This window comes from Terrapene carolina, unplaced genomic scaffold, assembly GCF_002925995.2.
Source record: "Terrapene carolina triunguis isolate 2854851 unplaced genomic scaffold, T_m_triunguis-2.0 Scaffold68, whole genome shotgun sequence".
NCBI lineage: Eukaryota > Metazoa > Chordata > Testudines > Emydidae > Terrapene > Terrapene triunguis.
The window spans coordinates 21240503-21261083 of NW_020664419.1; the positions used below are offsets into that span (position 1 = coordinate 21240503).

Consider the following 20581-nt stretch of genomic DNA (forward strand, 5'->3'; position numbering starts at 1 on the left):
TCAAGATATATCACGTCTACTGATTCCCTCTCCATCCACTAGACTAGAAACCCTATCAAAGAAGAAATAAGGTTGGGTTGGCGTGATTTGTTGTTGACACATCCATGTTGGCTATTACTTATCACTCTGGTATTCTTTAGGAGCTTACAAATTGATTGGTTGATAAGTATTTTTTGTTCCAGTATTTTTCCAGGAATCAAAGTTAGGCTGACAGTTCTGTGGTTCCCCAGGTCCTTTTTGGTCTCCTTTTTAAGGACTGATGCTAAGTTTGCCCATCTCCAGTCTGGTCCTCCATGAGTTCTCGAAGATAATCGCTAATAGTTCCAAGATTGCTTCGGCCAGTTCCTTAAGTACCCAACGGTGAATTTTTGTCAGTTCCTGCTGACTTGTATACATCTAACTTATCTAAATGTTGTCTAGCCTGCTCTTGCTATATTATGTTGTGTGTTCCTTCCCCCTTGTTGTTAATATTAATTATGTTAAGCATCTGGTCACAACCTTTTAGAACCTTTTAACATGACCTGTTTTTATTACATGTAGTTTCCACCATTTGGAACATAGCAGGTGCAAGTCATAGATTTTTTTTTTTTTTTAATTATTATTGTGGCAAAATATCCTCAGTTTTTTTGGACATGGGTTACATAATCACAGTATCTATTTGTGGTGATTTACAAACAGTCTGGTAGCAGTTACATGTGATTTCAGTTAAGTTTGCCAAGAATGCAGTTTCTTCCAGCCCAAGGCCAACCACGTTGTTCTGCAACTCAAGTCTTTACTAGCTCTGAGTTTTAGAAGCCCAGTGTTGGAAGTCCAGTCTTCTACATGACAAATGAAAGTGCTACCAACTTGCTGTTTACAATGACCTGCAAAGGAGAAAATAATTTGGCTTTTTCCCTCTTTTTTATGATGTATGAATAAGCAGAAGGTTTGAAAGCTTTTCTGTTTCTGCTTCGTTTTTACATTAGATATTCAGGTCTTGCAAACTATTTTTGAAAACTATGGTTGGATACAGAAGTACTAATTTTATGATATGCTAAAGATGTGAAACATGAATTTTATTCAGGCTATTTAAAGCTGTAAACTTCTATTTAATACACATGGTGCAAAACCCCTTTTTAAGGACTAAGTATTCCAGCCCCTTTAAGTACTAGAAGAATCAATAGCTGGAAGTTAAAACTGGGCAAATTGAAATGGCACTTTTTTTAAAGAGTGAAGATGATTAACTAACGGAACAAACTACTAAGGGAAGGTGGTGCTTTCTCCATCTCTTGAAGCCTTCAGACCAAGACTGGATGTTTCTCTGGAAGATATGGTTTAGTCAGACACAAGTTAGTGGGCTCAACATGGCAGTAAATGGCTGAAATTTGATGGCCTATGTTGTATGAGAAGTCAGGTTGGATCATCTAGTAGTCCCTTCTGGCCTTAAAATCTATGAAAAGAGCGAGTTGAAAAAGTTCCTAGTGTATATCTATGTCATTCAGAGTCCTCCAACAAAAACATGGAAGGAGAAGACTTAACATTCCTATTTTTAAGGTCTTGCTTACATGAGAAAATTGTAGTAATTTAGAAACTGATATAGTTAAATTAGTTCAACTTCCTTCTGTGGAAACTCTTATTTAGAGTTGAGTGCCTTACGTCATCTATAAATAGATAGGAAATACTTCATTGTACACTTAGAGGAACATCAACTTTAATCAGCTTTTTTTAACAAAGAATAATAGTTTGAGGTATTGAGTCCCCCTCTGAAGTATGACTTTGTCGGGGGGAAACAGTGAAACGGCCTATACAAAGTGCTGTTAAATGCACTAAGTAAAATGTAAAAACAGACTTCGTTAATTTTTTCAGTTATAGTCTTGTTTGTGTTTGAGGTGATTGTGCTGTTTACTTCCTTTTAAGGCAAAAAAATAAAATAAATCACTGGTACTACCAACACCTGTCACAGTCATCTCTAAAAAGCCTTATATTCTCATATACAAATGAGAGTCCAGGTATTGCAACATATAGAGTGCACTAACTTGAGCAAGTTTTTACACTACTTGTACTGGTACATCCTACAGAGGTGAATTGGAAACCTCACAGGTTGCAATCTCACCAGTATAGCAGGTTCTCCTTGACTACTTTTGAAACACCATGCATAATACACCTCTACTCTGATATAACGCTGTTCTCGGGAGCCAAAAAATCTTACCGCATTATAGGTGAAACCGCGTTATATTGAACTTGCTTTGATCCACTGGAGTGCGCAGCCCCTCCGGAGCGCTGCTTTACCACGTTATATCTGAATTCGTGTTATATTGGGTTGCGTTATATCGGGGTAGAGATGTAAATATGACACAACGAAATAAAAATATTTTAATTTTTATTAGAAAAAGAGTAACAATATAAATCTAGTGACCATCAAAACAGACCTGTCTTCTGCTACTATACAACAAAATCTAAGTAAAGTTAGAACACTAACTAACTACATTACCATTTAAAAAAACGTACATTGAAAATCTAAGATGACCGAGATGCATTTCCCATGCATTGGACACCTGAAAGATGGCTGGTGGGAGGGGAATTAAGGAACATTATTGAAATGCCATAAGAATACAAACCAGAAACTGCCCTCCCTCCACCCACCCCCAAAAAGAAAATCTTGTATCTCAGACTTACTACCCCATAGATGATCCTCCCACCACTTGCCTTCTGAGGGGCAGGAACATATCTCTTTTAATGGTCCTGAGAGGAACACGAGAGGAAGACAAAAATATTAGCCCAACTGAAAAAGCAGGCCTGCAGCCCCTGCTCAGCCAAAGTCCCATCAAAGCAAATGGGACGTTCGAATTGGATCCTAAACAGTGGCAATTTTTAAAAGAAAAGTTAATGCAATTTCAGAAGATATGACCAGTTTGCTTGCTGCCTCAAGCACTTACAGTAGTGCCAGGTTAAAAGATAGTGGGAGAAGAGGGTTCAGATTACTTTTTGCTATCACTTCATTCCATCAGTAATATAAGGACATAGCATCACAACATCTCCCCACACTTCTTTTTTTTAAACAATGCATAACGAATCTCTTATGGATAACTTATGGAACCTATTGTTCTAAGATGCTGAAGTTGAGATCCTACTAGGGTTCAAAGCAAATTAAACACTCAATAGATGAGAATATTCACAATGTTGAGAACAGTCACTGTGACTCTAGGTGACTTTTTTTTTTTTAAATAAAGAATCTAAGCCTTCTTACTTCAGGGAATAAGCCAGCCACTAACTGACAGGAGTTAGGAAAAAGCTTTCCCAAGGGGTAGGCTATTCATTATCCTCTGCATGGTTTTTTTTCTCCTTCATTTGAAACATCCACTGGACTACTGGCTTGATCCTGTATGTTAGTTCCTGTAGTCCAAGCATCTACTCTGGAGAGATGCATAAAGAATCATCAGGTGGGTATATCAGGAATATCACAGTGTAACAGATGAAGACATTTCTAAATTCTGGACATAGTGTAAATAATTTCTCCTTCTGCTTCTCCAGGATCCCCTTATTAGTCTGAAATGACTGTGTTTGACATGATGTGATGTTACAAAATGCAACCGTACCTGCACCAGTTTAGTTGCCTGGTATAGATGAGCACCTACATTTCCCTCCCCCTTCCCTCCCCCATGCTGAGTACCTACCCAGAGTAAGGGCAGAAATGTCCATCCGTGTCTGGTACAACATGAAGAATTCCTTGAGTATTGTTCACCAGTAACACAGGTTTTGCTCCTGAGCTAGCTGGGGATATGCAGGTGTTGCAATGGCAGTGCATTCAGCTCCTGGTGATGGAATGCCACACTTCTGGAGGAGTAGTTGAAGAACGTACCACCCTCAAATACTACTACAGCTTTCTTTGCTGAAGTAAGGAAGATTGCTATGTCCTGTAATTTTAAGATGGCGGGTGATAAATAATGATAATGAAGGGGTCTTGAAGAATCTCTCTTTGTGGAAAGTACAACATAAGAGTTTTAGATCAGTTATACAAAGTGGATAAGTAGATCTGTCTTCCTCTTAAAAGGAAAGTTCTTTGGCTGTTATATAATCAGTGAAATTTATTGAAGTTCATCAGTTTTCTGGTTTTATTGAAAGTGGTGGAAATTGGGCCAAGAATCTAAATGACTAGTCTGCCATGGAAAGACCTACCTATAAATGGTGTGTGTGTGTGTGTAATGCCGCTTGACCTATTTCTCCCCCCACCCCACCCCCCCGTTACATCAATTTTGAACTTAATGGTGCTACTGCCTTTTCTGTTTACATCAGTGCTGAATATTCCCCCTGCAACCCTCCCAATTACTTTTCTGCACTATTTGGGCACCTCTTGAATTAATGCCACAATCACAGCAAAAATCAGCCTAGGTCATTAGACATTAACATGCTAGTAATCACATTTGTGACTTTGGGAGACACACTGGCAATAAATCCTGTAGGTTTGTATACCTTCAGAAAACGAATCTGTTATCTCCCTGCTTTATTGAACGTTTTCTGGTTAGTAGTTTTTATTTTCTTAAGTCTCAGTTTTGCCAGCCACATCTTGTACTTCCTCTTATAACCATTGTGCAGACATGGGTCACTTAGTCCAACCCAAATATCTTGTGTACACAATGAGCTTATTGTTGGATAATCTTAGGCCTGGTCTACACTTACCCCCCAATTCGAACTAAGGTACGCAACTTCAGCTACGTAAATAACGTAGCTGAAGTCGACATACCTTAGTTCGAACTTACCGCGGTTCAGACGCGGTCCACACGCGGCAGGCAGGCTCCCCCGTCGACTCCGCGGTACTCCTCTCGTTGAGCTGGAGTACCGCAGTCGACGGCGAGTACTTCCTGGTTCGATTTATCGCGTCCAGACCAGACGCGATAAATCGAACCCGGAACTTCGATTGCCAGCCGTCGAACTACCGCGGTAGTGTAGACCTGGCCTTAGTTGCTTTGTTCAAGAAAATAGACATAATAGCACATGAGTCAGGTGGCATAGTTCTTCTCCACATCCCTTGCACCCCCTCTTTTGTTTCAGCCTCTGCTGACATGTGGCTTTCCAAATCTTTACAGTGTATTTTTTGACTGGCTGGCTCAACAACACTGAAAATGACAGTCAAGGCAAAGTCACATCCAGACTATAATAACTCTAAAATGTTACCACTGAACCTCTCTGTCCCAAACTGTTTTTCAGGATAGGTTTTCCTAGTTACATTCTGGTGTTAATTTATCAGTCTTGCTGCCTGGGGGCTGACTGGTTCAGGGCATAGGTAATGTGAAGCCTTTCATTTTGTAGCTGCTAGTTCAGATCAAGCTGAGATTGGCAGAGACCCAACCCAATGTTGTTACCATTTGATGTCTGTCTAATTTAAATGAGCGGATCATCGTCTCAGTCGAGTTTGGTATGAATTGGCACCCTTTTTGAGAGTCTCAGAAGGGAGGTAAGTAAGTGGAAATTGAACTTCACTCAATTGTAGAGGTGGTCCCTCCCGTTTAATGTTCTAGCATAAAAGTAGGATAGTTTGAGAATTTGTGCTGCTGCTGCCTGTTATCTGTCTATCTTACCTATTTGCAGTGCATCCATCACTGTAAAGTTTGATATACTTTTTCTTTGGCTTAGAGGACTTCATTTTCTTGGTCTCTCAGGAATAATAAATTCATTGCAATAAAGTAAAAATTCTTACTGTTCCTAAGATGTTGTCTCTGCATAAAATACAGTTTGGTGTCCATGGCATCTGACAAAACATAACCTACTATACTTCTGTAAATACTGGGAATTATCTCCATGAAGTAGGTGACCTGACTTCTCTACAGTTAGTATATTTGGTAATTTGTCTAGTGGGCTAAAAAAGACATCTACTCCAACAAGAACAAGAGAATTGGGAATGGTAAAATATCCAGAGGCCTTACTCATCTCATAAGGAAGTTTAATATGACCCACTCTAGACTTTTTCTTCTAGTTTATTAAATGTGTCCTTCTAATGCTAAGCATGTGCACTTTTAAAAATACAAAATATTCTAATTTGATCAACATCAACGTGAAGTCCTTCCCAACCCACCTCAGGGAAGTTCATTGGAAACTATCCTTGTCAATAAATTAAGATTTCTGTTCTAAAGCTAGGATTCTGTTGAAAATGCCTGGTCACTAGTACACTCCCTTCAAATCAAAGGGCAGTTATCTTAAGTACCACAGTTGATCTTAACTGTTGTGGTATCCCATAAGGAGAAAAGTGGTTTTAAAAATAGTCAGAGCCCAAAACCGTTATGATTTTATGGGTCAAAACCAACAGCTAAAACCACTCTTTAACAAACTGGAAGCAAATGTAATTTACTGGGCACAGGAATTATATGCTTCATCCAGAAGCACTGCTCAGCAATCTGGATTCTGCACAGTCGAATGTTTGAGGCTGGTCTACAGGTGCATTGCAGTAGTTCAGTGTGGAAGTAAGGAAGACAAGGATAGTTGTGCTGAAGTATATCGCTAAAAGTAAAGACAGATATATGGAGAAGTGCCATCAATTTGAGTTTAAGATCTCACCTCACTTGGCTAATCACTGCTGGATAAGTTACTGCTGACTCAGTACATCTTAACTTACTACTTTAGTTCTGTGGAGTAGGAACAGTTTAGTGACATAATTCTGTTCACCCCTCCTTTTGCTTATACTCTGTACTTTATTGTGGCACCCCTGCAGAGGGGAAGAAGAGAAGGTTTGAAGTGCAGTGTCATGGAGGTCGGACTTTGTTGAGTCATGTATGAGTCAAAATAGATTCTCACTCACTCTTGTTAGCCATATTGACTCTTCAATGCTTGCCAGAATAAAATGTAGCAAACTTATTTTTTTAATCAGAACCCATAGGAAGATTTGTACTATATGTAATATTCAGAGTTGTACTTGAATAACAAGGAGACATGTTGTTAAATAGTCATAAACTCTTGTCTAACTCATCACCTGAAGAAACTGATCTTTGTTCCTTAAGCATGCATGAGTTACCTCACCTCCCTTCTTCCTCATTAAAATTGTGTGGATTCACTTTTTCAGTTTTGCATTATTTGCTTATAAACCAAGAGTACAATAGTAACATTGAGCCTAAAGGTCCAGCAGTCATTTTAATACATGTTAACATTTTATTATTCCATCTGAAATGTTACATAACTATGTCTATAATCAGACTACATGAAAGCTCTTCAATGAAAAAAACTAAAAATAACATTGTCCTGTTTTTAAGGATCTCTCTGAGTTTTAAATTATCACATAGAATTTGGAAGAGTTAGGATACCTATCAGTTATCCATCACATAATAATATTCTTCTTCCTTAGTTTGGTTATTGGTTGAAAATTGAGTGGGTAAAATGAGAATTGTGGCCATATTAGGTTATCTGGTGATGTACTCAGTCTGTTCTAATAATGGCCAATCATGACTGAAGTGAGAATTTTGAGTGTTTGTGGTGGTACGTATAACTGTATATATGAACAGAATGATTTTATTTTTAACAATAACAGTTATTCAAACAGGGTGGGGAAAGTTTTGTTCATTTATATAGTCTGTTTTGTATGCAGTCCTTTACTTTTTAATCCTAAAACTTTGAGGTTTGATCCTATACTCTGTGTTCATGTTTAGATTTTTGCCTCAGATTTTTTTGATTGAAAGCATGGGAAAAAAGCTTCCTTCAGAAGTATTTTAAGTTATGAGAGCTGTCCTACTGAAGATGTTTATTTATTTTAAAAAGCCCATGCTGATAGGGTAATGTACTAAACTAAAGCAAATTTTAAAGCTTTATAATCTTTGCCATAATCTGAATATTTTTTGTCTTCATGCTGATAACAAAATGAAATTATTATAAGATGTCTTAGCACAGGGTGCCATTTTAAACGCAGTATGGAACTGCTCGCTTAAAATGATTTGTCTTCATTGTTTTTTCTTATTTTTAAACAGGGTTTGTGGATGCACTTAGATGTTTGCAATGAGCACTGTGGCTGGCATGCCCCAGTGTTTTGGATACCAATGCACAGGACTCCATAGTAATCGAATTTATCAGAAACGAACGTCATGAGCATAGTGATCCCGTTTGGGGTTGACACAGCAGAAACTTCTTATTTGGAAATGGCTGCAGGCTCAGAGTAAGTATTTTTAACATAACTGCTAACTTTGTTATTTTTTCTTTTTGTGATGTGCATTTTCGAATAGAGACTTCCAAAATGTTTTTACTTCATTGTTTGAATTTTAATAGCTATTTTTATTCACCTACTGTAGCTTTATTTTTTTTTTCACTTAATTACTCTTTTTTTTTTTTTTTTTTTCTTAAAGAAAGAAGCAGTATTTGTCAGCAGTTCAGTTTATTAAAGGGGATAGTTTTAAATAAAATATGCTTTACTGCTTTAAATTTTTTTCTCATGTTGATCATTTTGGCTTCCTTAAAGTATGCATCAAAAACTATTTGGTTGTATTTAGAGTCACAAATGTACCCTTTGGTGCATGGAATTACGTACATGAAATACTGATAATCCGGAAGGGTGTTTTAAAAAATACATTTTCATAGTTAATATTTTTAATTTTGTTATAATGCATCCGATTACATTTATTTCTCTCCCAATATTTTAGTCTTTCTATTTGGTAATCCATTGGTTTTGCTTTTTATAGCTGAAGTGGCTAGCTTAAAGGTTTAGGCATATGTGTGAAATAACTAGACAGACACCTAGGAATCACAGGTTCAACTCGGCCCTTCGTCTTTCTGAGATAGATAAACTGCTCAAAAATCCATTTGCTTTATTGGGTGTCAATCAGATGATACCTAAAGTCTGGCCCAGTCTGTCTTTTGTAGACATCGAAGACCTCATTGCACTCCTCTTAAGAGTCCTATGATTCATAGGATTGGAAGGGACCTCGAGAGGTCATCTAGTCCAGTCCCCTGCACTGATGGCAGGACTAAGTATTATCTAGAGCAGTGGTTCTCAAACTTTTGTACTGGTGACCCCTTTCACATAGCAAGCCTCTGAGTGCGACCCCCTTTATAAATTAAAAACATGTTTAATATATTTAACACCATTATAAATGCTGGAGGCAAAGCGGGGTTTGGGGTGGAGGCTGACAGCTCACGACTCCCACCCCCGTATAACAACCTCGTGACCCCCTGAAGGGTCCCAACCCCCAGTTTGAGAACCCCTGATCTTGACTGTCCTTAACAGGTGTTCGTCTAACCTGCTCTTAAAAATCTCCAATGATGGAGATTCCTCAACCTCCCTAGGCAAGTTATTCCAGTGCTTAACCACCCTGACAAAGTTTTTCCTAATGTCCAACCTAAGCTCCCCTTGCTGCAATTTAAGCCCATTGCTTCTTGTCTTATCCTCAGAAGTTAAGGAGACAAATTTTTTCTCTTTCCTCCTTGTAACAACCTTTTATGTACTTGAAAAAAGTTATCATGTCCCTTTTTAGTCTTTTCTTCTCCATACTAAACAAACCCAGTTTTTTCAATCTTCCCTCATAGGTCATGTTTTCTTGACTTTTAATAATTTTTGTTGCTCTCCTCTGGACTTTTTCCGATTGGTTCACATCTTTCCTGAAATGTGGCGCCCAGAACTGGACACACTACTTCAGTTAAGGACTAATCAGCATGGAGTAGAATGGAAGAATTACTTCTTGTGTTTGCTTGCAACACTCCTGCTAATACACCCTAGAATGGTGTTTGCCTTTTTTGCAACAGTGTTACACTGTTGACTCATATTTAGCTTGTGATCCGGTATGACCCCCAGATCCCTTTCCACAGTACTTCCTAGGCCGTCATTTCCCATTTTGTATGTGTGCAACTAATTGTTCCTTCCTAAGTAGAGTACTTTGCATTTGTCCTTATTGAATTTCATCCTATTTACTTGAGACCATTTCTTCAGTTTGTACAGATCATTTTGAATTATAATCCTATCCTCCAAAGCACTTGCCACCCCTCCCACCTTGGTATCGTCCGCAAACTTTAGAAGTGTACTCTCTATGCCAGTATCTAAATCATTGATGAAGATATTGAACAGAACCAGATCTAGAACTGATCCTTGTTGGACCCCTCTCAATATGCCGTGAACAACTGATGATTACTCTCTGGGAACATTTTTCCATACAGTTATGCGTCCGCCTTATAGTAGCTCCAGCTAGGTTGTATTTCCCTAGTTTGGTTGAGACAGTCATGTGAGACCGTATCAAAAGCCTTACTAAAGTCAAGATATATCACATCCACCACTTCTCCCCTTATCCACAAGGCTTGTTACCCTGTCAAAGAAAGCTATTAGGTTGATTTTGACAGGATTTGTTCTTTACAAGTTCATGCTGACTGTCACTTTATTACCTTATCTTCTAGGTGCTTGCAAATTGATTGCTTAATTATTTGCTGTATTCGCTTTCGGGGTACTAAAGTTAAGCTGATTGGTCTGTAATTCCCCGGGTTGTCCTTTTCCCCCTTTTTATAGATTGACACTATATTTGGCCCTTTTCCAGTCCTCTGGAATCTCTCCCATTTTCCATGACTTTTCGAAGATAATCGCCAATGGCTCAGATATCTCCACAGTCAGCTCCTTGAGTATTCTAGGGTGTGTTTCATCAGGCCCTGCTGACTTGAAGACACCTAACTTGTATTCTCGCCAGTCTGATTAAAAAGATGTCCCTGTTGTTGTGTGGTATGCTGACCACCTGGTTGCCACTCTCCACACCAAAGGTAGCTGCATATCCATGTTGTTTGTGGATTCTTTTGGGATGAAATACAGTACAAAATATTTTCCATGGAGTACAAATGACTGATTTTTTTTTTTTTCATTTACACAAAGTAGTAGTATCAGCACCATCCCAATAATCTCAGCATGTCTAAGAATAGCATTTGTTAATTTTTGTGTTTTTTTTTTTTTTTTTTTTTCATTAGTAGAGTATGTAGCAATGCAACGGGTTTTGATTTTGGTTTTGGCAGGAGGTGAGAAAAGTAACCCAAAAAAATAAAATCTTGCTTTTATAGAGAGAGAAGGTCTCTGTAATGCACAGTATAATATATGTGCTTATAAATCTTAGCCATGATTATTTTTAAAAAATGAAGTCAATGGGAGATGCTAGTTATTCAGCATTTTTGATCATCAGAGCCGAACTTTAGTCACCTATTTTTGAAAAATATTAGATAATATGTAAATTATATTTAGAATTCAATAGGAAAGTCAAATTTGTAACTTACAAATTTATAAGTTATAACTTGTAAATTACAACTTGTTAGTTGTTTATCTTTCTAGTCTTTTGAAAGAACTTGCATTTTGAAACTTGCCAATAGACTGTCAGTCACAATGAATATAGATTAAATGTTCTTAATCTCTTTCCTTAGGAGTCTTGCCCCCACCATCCTACACACACAGTTTTAATTTTGTCCTGTTGAAACCATACAGCTTTCATGTTTTTGGACAGTTTAAGAACATATTTGCATGGTTTAGGTGTTGGAAAAATTGACTAGAATTTGTTTTTACATATTTTCTTTCATGCTTCAGGTCTCCTGAAGAACTTCGAAAGTAATAAGATATTAAATAAAGGCAGTGGAGTTAGGTTTCATCAAGATGGATGAATTGCCATTGTAAACTTGAAAAATGGCTCGCATGCGTCCTTTAACATTAAAACCTGTTGAGTCAAAGGGGGAATTTTCCCTTAAACTCGAGCGTTGGTCGTAATTTCTATGAAGAGTGAAATAAGTTTTCTAGCTTTCACCTGGAAAGCTTTTACAGACTGGGCCTAAGAAGACATCTGTTAGTGTGCCTTTCTTGAAGGGTATCTCCTTATGTTGCATAATCTATACTTTTATACTTAAGACCATGTGAAGAGAATAAGTGGCAAGAGATGCACAAGCTTATGCAGTCAGTATTGTAGGCTGGTTGACATGCCACTGTTTGTCGGGAAAACTAAAGGATTCTATACCGATGTTTTAGTGACAACAGAGAATCCAAGACTTGCTTCAGCCAGAGTTCAAAACAGAGAGGCTTCCAATAGCCAAAGCCCGGAAAAAGAGTGCTAGGTTTTCCTGGTTTTAAAAAAGGAAAGAGCCAAAGAAAACAGCTGTCTGTATGTGTTTTTGTTTGTTTGGTTTTTGTGTTTGTGGTCTGCAAACTCTAGGGCATTAGGTGTCTGTTTTTAGTTAGGCTGATGAGACCGCATGTGTTCATTGGTGATAATGTTGATGAACTTAACTGCTATCATGACTGCAACGGCTTCTGGGGGTCAGGGACAAGATTTTAAACTCTGATTTGCTGGGTGCTTTGTGGGGCATCTGAAATAACTTAAAATTTGCCATTCTTGAATTTGAACTTAAAAATTCATTTAGTTTGTGAATTTGTCCAGGATCATGTACAAAATAATCAGTTTTAAAAATAAAATGTAGGAACAGTCCTCCCCATCACTGTCCAAAGAGGACTGCTGAGAAGCATGAGGCAGGTAACATCTTCTAGTGGATTTCCATCCTATAAGGGCAGTACGTATGCCCCTTATTGAAGGAAGCAAATGTAAAAACTGATTAGCTCTGACTTGCAATTGCTGAGCTCTTAAATAGGGTTCAACAGATGGAAAATGAGTAGCCAAGAAAGAAGCTATAGAATATATAGAAATATGAAGCAGTTTTATTTAGTTTTCTTTGATCATACTGGATGAAAGCTTGTGCGCATCATAACTAATTTGTATTATGTCAACTTACAATCAAGGGGAAAAACTAAATACGTGATAGTTGGTATACAAGAACGGGTTTAACTGTTGACTATTCTAATATTGTAATAAGGACTACTGGGAAATTTTAGATTGACATAACCACCTTCTTTTTTTCAAACACAGCTTTTTTCTAGAGACTGACACTTTAGATATTGATTGCATCAATAACAAAGAGAGATCCTCACTGAATATACCTTGGGCTTATTCCTAAGTGAAAGGAGTCAAACCAGTTCCCTGTAACTTGACAGGCTTGTTTCTGCTTCCTAATATGCCGAAGCATGTGGGAAAACGGGGGGTGGCAAACTTGACTATGTAGGAGAATAATCTTTATTGAAAAAGGAGACCTGGAAATTTAATCATCCTTTCTCCTACTCTTCCAAATAGAGGGCTGAGGCCTGTAAAAAGAACACTATTGTAGTTAGTTACTAGAACAGTATGCATAAAGTTGAATATAATTATTATACTATTCACTTTGAACCTATTAAATGTTAGGGTTGTGTTTTTTGTTTTTGTTTTTTAAATTAAGAGGGAATCACAGTTGATGGTGAAATAAACTGCATGTCCTCCTGTACTCAGAATTAGTTAAGCACTGTAAAGGTACTACCTCGTTAGACCATACTAATGGAGGATCTATATAACAAAAGGCATTATCTGTGCTATGGGTATATACTTGAGTTCCTCTGGGTGCCTCTGCAAAATCTGACACACAAAATTGTGCAAATATAAGACAACATGCTTTAATATCCGGAGTACAATAGACATTGTAAACCATATAAAAACAGTTTTCAATTTGATATGAAGACCACTAGATGGACTGAAAGTGAGTATTCAGGAGAAGAGAATTTTTAAAGTACACTCTACCTCAATATAACACGACCCGATATAACATGAATTTGGATATAACATGGTAAAGCAGCGCTCCGGAGAGGGGGGGGGGCAGGGCTACGCACTCCGGCGGATCAAAGCAAGTTTGATATAACGCGGTTTCACCTATAACACAGTAAGATTTTTTTGGCTCCCGAGGACAGCATTATATCGGAGTAGAGGTGTATGTGCCTTTAGTGGAAAAGGATCTTGGAATAGTAAGACTCTAGCCTAATTTTTCTTGCTGTGAATGACAGAGAGCAGTAGACATTGCCTTGAATAGAGTGGCCTTATTAAGGTCCTGAAATGGTCTTGCTGACTTACAGGAAGTCAATGTAGTTCCAAGCATCAGTGTTGAATATTCATGGTCAAGTGCCTGGGAAGTCACTGCGATGTTCCACAGTCCGTAGATGGCTTTCAGAGTTAATCCCAAATAAAAGGCTTTACTATAGTTTAGCCTAATGATCACAGAACATGGGTCACTGTAGCAAGTTCTACATCTAGAAGAAAAGGGAACTTTATGACGCTTTAGATGACTTTATTTTTTATTTTAAACTCATTCATAACTACTGTGGAAATCTGGTCTTTCAGGTGCAGGTCATGATAAAAAGTAGTATACCTACCTTGCAAACCATGTCAGAAATCAGTAAACAATTGCCAAAGATCAGGCAATGTTCTCTACCTAGTTTTGCCCATCCTGTACCAGCTGTCTTGTATTTTTTAACTAAAGTCTTGCAATACATTTTGTGTGAAACACAATACATTGTTATACATCATATTTTCTTATCTGGGTTGAATTTTAGCCAACCAATGTTCATATGAATTGTAGTGCAAAAAACAGTCAAATTGTTCTACATACTATAATAAAAACTTGTTTTTCCAGAAAATTTGCAAAGCTGCTGAGGCACACTAGGAACAAGTGGTTTTCAAATAATTTCCCCCCCTTTTTCCCTTTAATAAGTAAATGCTGCTTTTGAGTTTATAAGGCTATGGTAAATGACCTTAAAAACTTTAGGCTGGGACTTTCAAAGGAGCCTAAAAGAGTTGAGATCCTAATTACCCTAGGCTCCTTTGAAAATCTATCTTAATGAGTGTCACAGTATTTTGACATCCACAATTTAAAAAAACCTGTTGAGCCTCCAGCTTTCATATAAACTTTATTTTTGGTGTTAACGGTGAGAACCACTCAGATTAACTTTTTATAATGAATAGTCAAAACAATTGTGGAAAGAAACTGTCCGTTCAACCCCCCTTTCAAACCTCTTAGAAGAAAACAATTATCTTTAGTTAAAACTTTTTAACCACGATTCATATTGTAGATAATTTGAGCCATAAGCCCATAAAACAGAGTTTATGGAAATCTTGACTGATAACTTTAACAGCCTTGTGGTATGTTGGTTTATTTCTTATTCAGCATTATTTATTTAATTTCACTAGGGCCATCTGCTGATAGAATGGGGTAGTTTAAGGCTGTATAATAATTGTGTTAATTCTCAAGTGATCTAGTTCTAGATATGCAAGTTGTCTGACCCAAAACCAGAACGGAGACTCTGAAATGTGGCTTAAATTTTTTTTATTGTAGCTGAGAAAATCTAGTACTGTTTTCTAATAGTAGAAAATCCTTTAACCCATTGGAAGATCGGGTTTTGGTGACAATGTTTTCTAGCCTGAACACTTCTGAATGTTTAACAGTTTCTAACCACTTAGCAGTCTGTCAACTGGTACAGTGGAGTCGCATCATAGGCGCATTTAACTTACTCAATTTTAACTATACGAGTTGGGCAAAACAAAACAAAAAAGAGAAAAATAGCAATTTAAATACTGTACCTGTAGTGCGGGCGATTCCGCCTGCCATTCCACTCAATGAGCGTTTGACTATACGCGATTTTTGCCTTACGCGCTGACTTCAGAACCTAACCCTTGCGTAAGATGCGACTCCCCTGTAGACCACTTACATGTACATGACCTCACCCAAGGGGTTTTGTGTACATCATGGAGAAGAATAATTTGGTCAGAATCCCACTCAAATCATTAAAAAACCTGTGATTTAGGCCATAATACTGAGTGCTAATTTGTTGGGGTTTTTTGGTTTGTTTGATTGTTGTTATAGTCTGTGTAGGCTGCTGGCCTGTTTCCACATCCCAGGAAGGTCACAATCTTTTCAAGCCCTTCCTTCAGGGTACAGTTTATTCAGCAAATACAATAAATCAGTTCAACATAGGGTTTCACATACAAACCCAACCTTCTGCAAGCCCCTTTTCCTTGCATCATTTCCCCTTGCTCCAGGGCCTTCCCCAGGAGACCATTTGCTTTATCTAGCTCTCCTTTCCAGCTGAGCTACTTGGTGGCTTTTATAACCACTTGACCATCTCAGTTGGGAGGTTGCTTATGAGAAACAGGTGAGGCTGAGCCCAACTCTCCTTAAAGGGCCAACCACCCTGTGACGTGTCTCATGCTGTGCGGGTGTATAGACAAACAACATTACAAGAGGTTTCAAGTTGGAAGTTTGAATGTCCCTAAGTACTAGGGAAGTAAAAAGTAAAAATAAGATGATTTCTTTGTTTATAAACACCAGGAGTGTGCTGGTTATTTTATTTTATTTATTTTATTTTTTTTAAGTATTGCCTTGGTGGGTCAGGACAGATGTATGGTACTGTGAAGCTACAGAATGGGGCCTGTTCAAAAGATTTCTAAATACAGTGCCTCAAGTGCATATCTTTGATATCAAGAACACAAATGAGGAATGCCAAATCATATATTCTTTTGACCCTTTTCCTCTTGAAAACTCAAATTTTTGCAAGACCCCCACAATAAGAGTCCTTGAAATCCAGTATTTTTTAAAAAATTAACTGAACCTTCATGAAGTACATACTCCTTCCTCACTTCATTGATGTGATTCTTGACTTTGCACATTGCATCCACTCCCTACTACTATATCACCCTCTCTTGTTCTGTCCCATGTGAAACTTAGTACCTTATCCTCCAGTCACTTTATATACACACTGAACTTTAAACCTGAGTTATCCAAATTAAATCCATAGGAATAGTCACAGTCTGAACCTGGGTTACTAGTATTAAAATGGATAACAATAACGCTTGGATTTCTTTGTTTTCTTTGGTTTTTAACTTTCATGTTTTTATTTTGGTAGTTGCTGCTTTCCACTGTTTTATGTGATTATATGGATGCTTGTTATCAGGACAGTCAAATTATGGGAGCCAAGTCCACCAATTATCCCCAAAGAACTACAATAAGTAGCCAACACTTACAGAAAGTGGGATTTATTATCTGAATTTAAAAAGAGCACTTCAAATCCGTTGCGAAGCGCAGTTACTCTTTGGATTCCAGTTTGATTGTGTGGAATGCACAGACTGCCACCTTCAGGGTATATATTGTAAGGTAGAGCAGGAAATTTTGGTGATTAGGCTCTTAAGGACTTTTGAATTATCTCACATTTAAGAACTTGACATTTTTATTTTTGTGGCTCACAATAATGGTATCTAACAAAGAAAAGCTTCTGTAATAAACTTTAGCATTACTGAAATGTAGACTGCATATTAAAATCTTTTTTTCCAGGGAGTTTTGGTATTCAGATTGCCTGTTAGACCAAATAGTTCTCCAGTTACTAGGGAAAACAAACAAGATCCAAATAATCCCTGGGAAAAATGCACTATTTAGTGGAAAACAGGATAGACATGCTACTTCCTTTCACTTTCAAAAAGTATTAAAAATATTCTGCTAGGAAACCTTAAAGCAGGGGTAGGCAACCTATGGCAAGCTGATTTTCAGTGGCACTCACACTGCCTGGGTCCTGGCCACCAGTTCAGGGGCCTCTGCATTTTAATTTAATTTTAAATGAAGCTTTTTAAACAGTTAAAAAACCTTATTTACTTTACATACAGCAATAGTTTAGTTATATAGTATAGATTTATAGAAAGAGACCTTCTAAAAATGTTCAAATGTATTACTGGCACGCAAAACCTTAAGTCAGAGTGAATAAATGAAGACTCAGCACACCACTTCTGAAAGGTTGCCAACCCCTGCCTTAAAGGATGGACAGCAGTCTCTTGAATTGGGAGAGAAGGATATGAAAGTGACTAGAATTCTGGAAACTTAGCTGGGCTGTACTGGGCAAATATCCACTCCTTGTGCGTCAGAACTTTGAGTATACAGATCTTCAAGATTAGTATTATTTCCATTGCAGTAGGACCCCAACCAGAAAACATTGTACCGTCAACATGGCATTATGAGGGTAGTGGAGAATCTGACATACCTTTTCAAATTTGTTTTCTTTCTAGAACATGGGTTCATAAACCTAGGGAGGATGGGAGATTACAATTCCCCAGATGGGGGAGGGATGCCCCAAAATGTATCTGTTACATTGTATGGAAAAGGTTGAGGACCACTGCTGCCCCCCTCTGGTTTCTTTACTGAACAGCCTCTTTCATCACTCCCTTTCCAAAATGAAAAGGCAGTGAGTGACTAGAAAGTTATTATAATAGAAGGTATGTCAGAGAGTAAATATCTTCCGCCTAGGAAATGTTTGTATTCTTCCTTAACACATTTTTTCAATTCTCAGCATTAATTTAGTAGCAAGAGTCCATTATTCTGTGAAAAATATTCTGTTCCTCTACCAAAACTAACTTTGTAGAACTCTTCTTTTCATGGCACAGGGCAAATAGTGTGTGTGTATATACAATATTATTTTCTGTTGATAATTTGTAATTACAGATTAAACCAGAGGAAAAAAAATGCACAATATGAATGTTTGTTTAAAACAAAACAAAAACACAACCCCCTAAACTAGCTTTAAGTGCCCTGAATCCATAGAATCATAGAATATCAGGGTTGGAAGGGACCTCAGGAGGTCATCTAGTCCAACCCCCTGCTCAAAGCAGGACCAATCCCCAACTAAATCTTAAACACAAAAAAGCAGTTTACAAGAAGTGGCAGGCTGGACAAATGACCAGGGAGGACTATAAAAATATTGCTCAGGCATGCAGGAGTGAAATCAGGAAGGCCAAATCACACTTGGAGTTGAGCCCCCCGCCCCTGGTGCTTGCAGAGTAGGGGAAGCTGCCGCTGTTGCTGCGCAACGTGCTTCTCCTAGCCTAAAGCACCTTCAGCCTCCTTGCCTGCCTCATTGTCTCCAGTGCCAGTGGGCTGTGCCTGTGTGGGCTAAGGTGGGGGCACCTCCCAACTATTGTACTGTACTGTATGGCAAAAATTTTTTCCCCTGGAACCTAACCCCCCCATTTACATTCATCCTTATGGGGAAATTGGATTCACTTAACATCGTTTCACTTAAAGTCGCATTTTTCAGGAACATAACTACAATGTTAAGTGTGGAGTTTCTGTATGTGGTATTGCACAGACTTATCTAATGATAAACCAAGTTTTAAGCTCAGGGTGTTTGAACTGCTGCAGAATTTACTTGGGGCTAATGCCTATAACAAGATCTCACATGCAAAGATCCATTTGAGCTATATATCTGATGTTCTAGAAACTTCTTTCTTGGTGATATGTATTTTATGCTTCCTTTGAGGCCACTTCTTATGAAAATGTGTTTTTTTTACCTTCTAACAGGAACAAAATCTAAATACTTATAATTTATAAAATGATAAAATACAAGTAAAAGCAAATAAATATGAAATATTGTATGTAATGGTGTACATCTTGCTTTTCAGACCAGAATCTGTAGAAGCTAGCCCTGTGGTAGTCGAAAAATCAAACAGTTATCCACACCAGTTATATACCAGCAGTTCTCATCACTCTCACAGTTACATTGGTTTGCCTTATGCGGTAAGTATAAAACTTTGAGTATACAAAAAGACAAGCATAGTTTTTAGAGTTCTGTTTAATGCTCTTTTGCTGTTTGTAATGCTCAGAATCTTAAACTTTCCATTACAGTTTTGTTCATTTCTATTGAATAAACATTTGCTTTGCTCAAATGAGCTTCTGAGTGGATATATATAGAGCCTGTATAGGCAATGTTCAATACTGCTGCTGATGCAGTACTAGTAAAATCTAGCGTTTGCAACTAGTGCTTCCAGAATGATTTGATATTGGTACATAAACAGACACTTATTTTTCAAGCTGCTTTATCTCCTTTTTCTTGTTTGTGTAAAGTTAAATGTGGATTTAGATATCTAGGCACCTGCATAACTGGTCTTAGTTTAAAAAGTTTGATGGGAGCTGCTGGAATCGCAGCTTTTTTGAAGTGTAGGGTATTATGTAGGTGTTTAAATGTGAATTTTAGGAGCATAACTTTGGGCTTCTGTTTTTGAATGTTTTCATTCTGGCTATGAATTTAGAAACCTGACTTCCAAACAAAAGTGGGTGTAGGAATCCTTCTGAGGAGTTTGAAAATGAATATTGGTCACTGTGCAGATCCATGTCAAGATAACTCTGGGTTTTTCAAAAAATCATCCAGGACCATAACTATGGTGCTCGTCCTCCTCCAACGCCTCCAGCATCTCCTCCTCCATCAGTTCTTATCAGCAAGAATGAAGTAGGCATATTTACCACTCCCAATTTTGATGAAACTTCCAGTGCTACTACCATCAGCACATCAGAGGATGGAAGCTATGGAACTGATATTACCAGGTGTATTTGTGGTTTTACCCATGATGATGGATACATGATCTGTTGTGACAAATGCAGGTAAAATATTTTATATGAATTAAGATGTTAATACATATGTACATGTTTTTTATTTTTTAATCAAACTGTAGTAGTAAGCAGTTTTGAAATAACTAATTACTTTAGATTATGTTCAATTTTAGGGTAGGGGAACTGCCATCAAAACAGAGGCTCTTCCAAGTCCATTATAGGCCATATAACTGTCTTAACCGGCAAAATAGAAGTTCAAGGAGGGAAAGAGTTTCACGCTTTGTTCCAGTCTGCTATTTTGTGTCTGGTTGCTCCATTGTAAATATTTAGGAGTCTACTCTTCTGTCAGTAGTGGGGCTTTTTGCAGGCCATTTACATTATCCATTAAATTCAGTCTAGTCCAGCATTTCTCAAA

General features: G+C 37.7%; 1 protein-coding gene across 3 annotated transcripts in view; it reads left to right on the forward strand.

The window, feature by feature from the left end:
- The window catches only part of KMT2E (lysine methyltransferase 2E), a 117682-nt gene that overhangs the window by 12870 nt on the left and 84231 nt on the right, over nucleotides 1–20581 (forward strand). For 2 of the 3 annotated variants that reach the window (XM_024208512.3, XM_024208514.3), the window contains exons 2-4: nucleotides 7926–8110; nucleotides 19242–19356; nucleotides 19988–20217. In XM_024208512.3, the coding sequence (XP_024064280.2) occupies nucleotides 8040–8110; nucleotides 19242–19356; nucleotides 19988–20217 (416 nt within the window). In that variant the 5' untranslated portion in view covers nucleotides 7926–8039. Of the gene's footprint in view, nucleotides 1–5358; nucleotides 5432–7925; nucleotides 8111–19241; nucleotides 19357–19987; nucleotides 20218–20581 lie in introns of those variants that run through there. The other variant, XM_024208513.3, reaches the window with a different exon arrangement.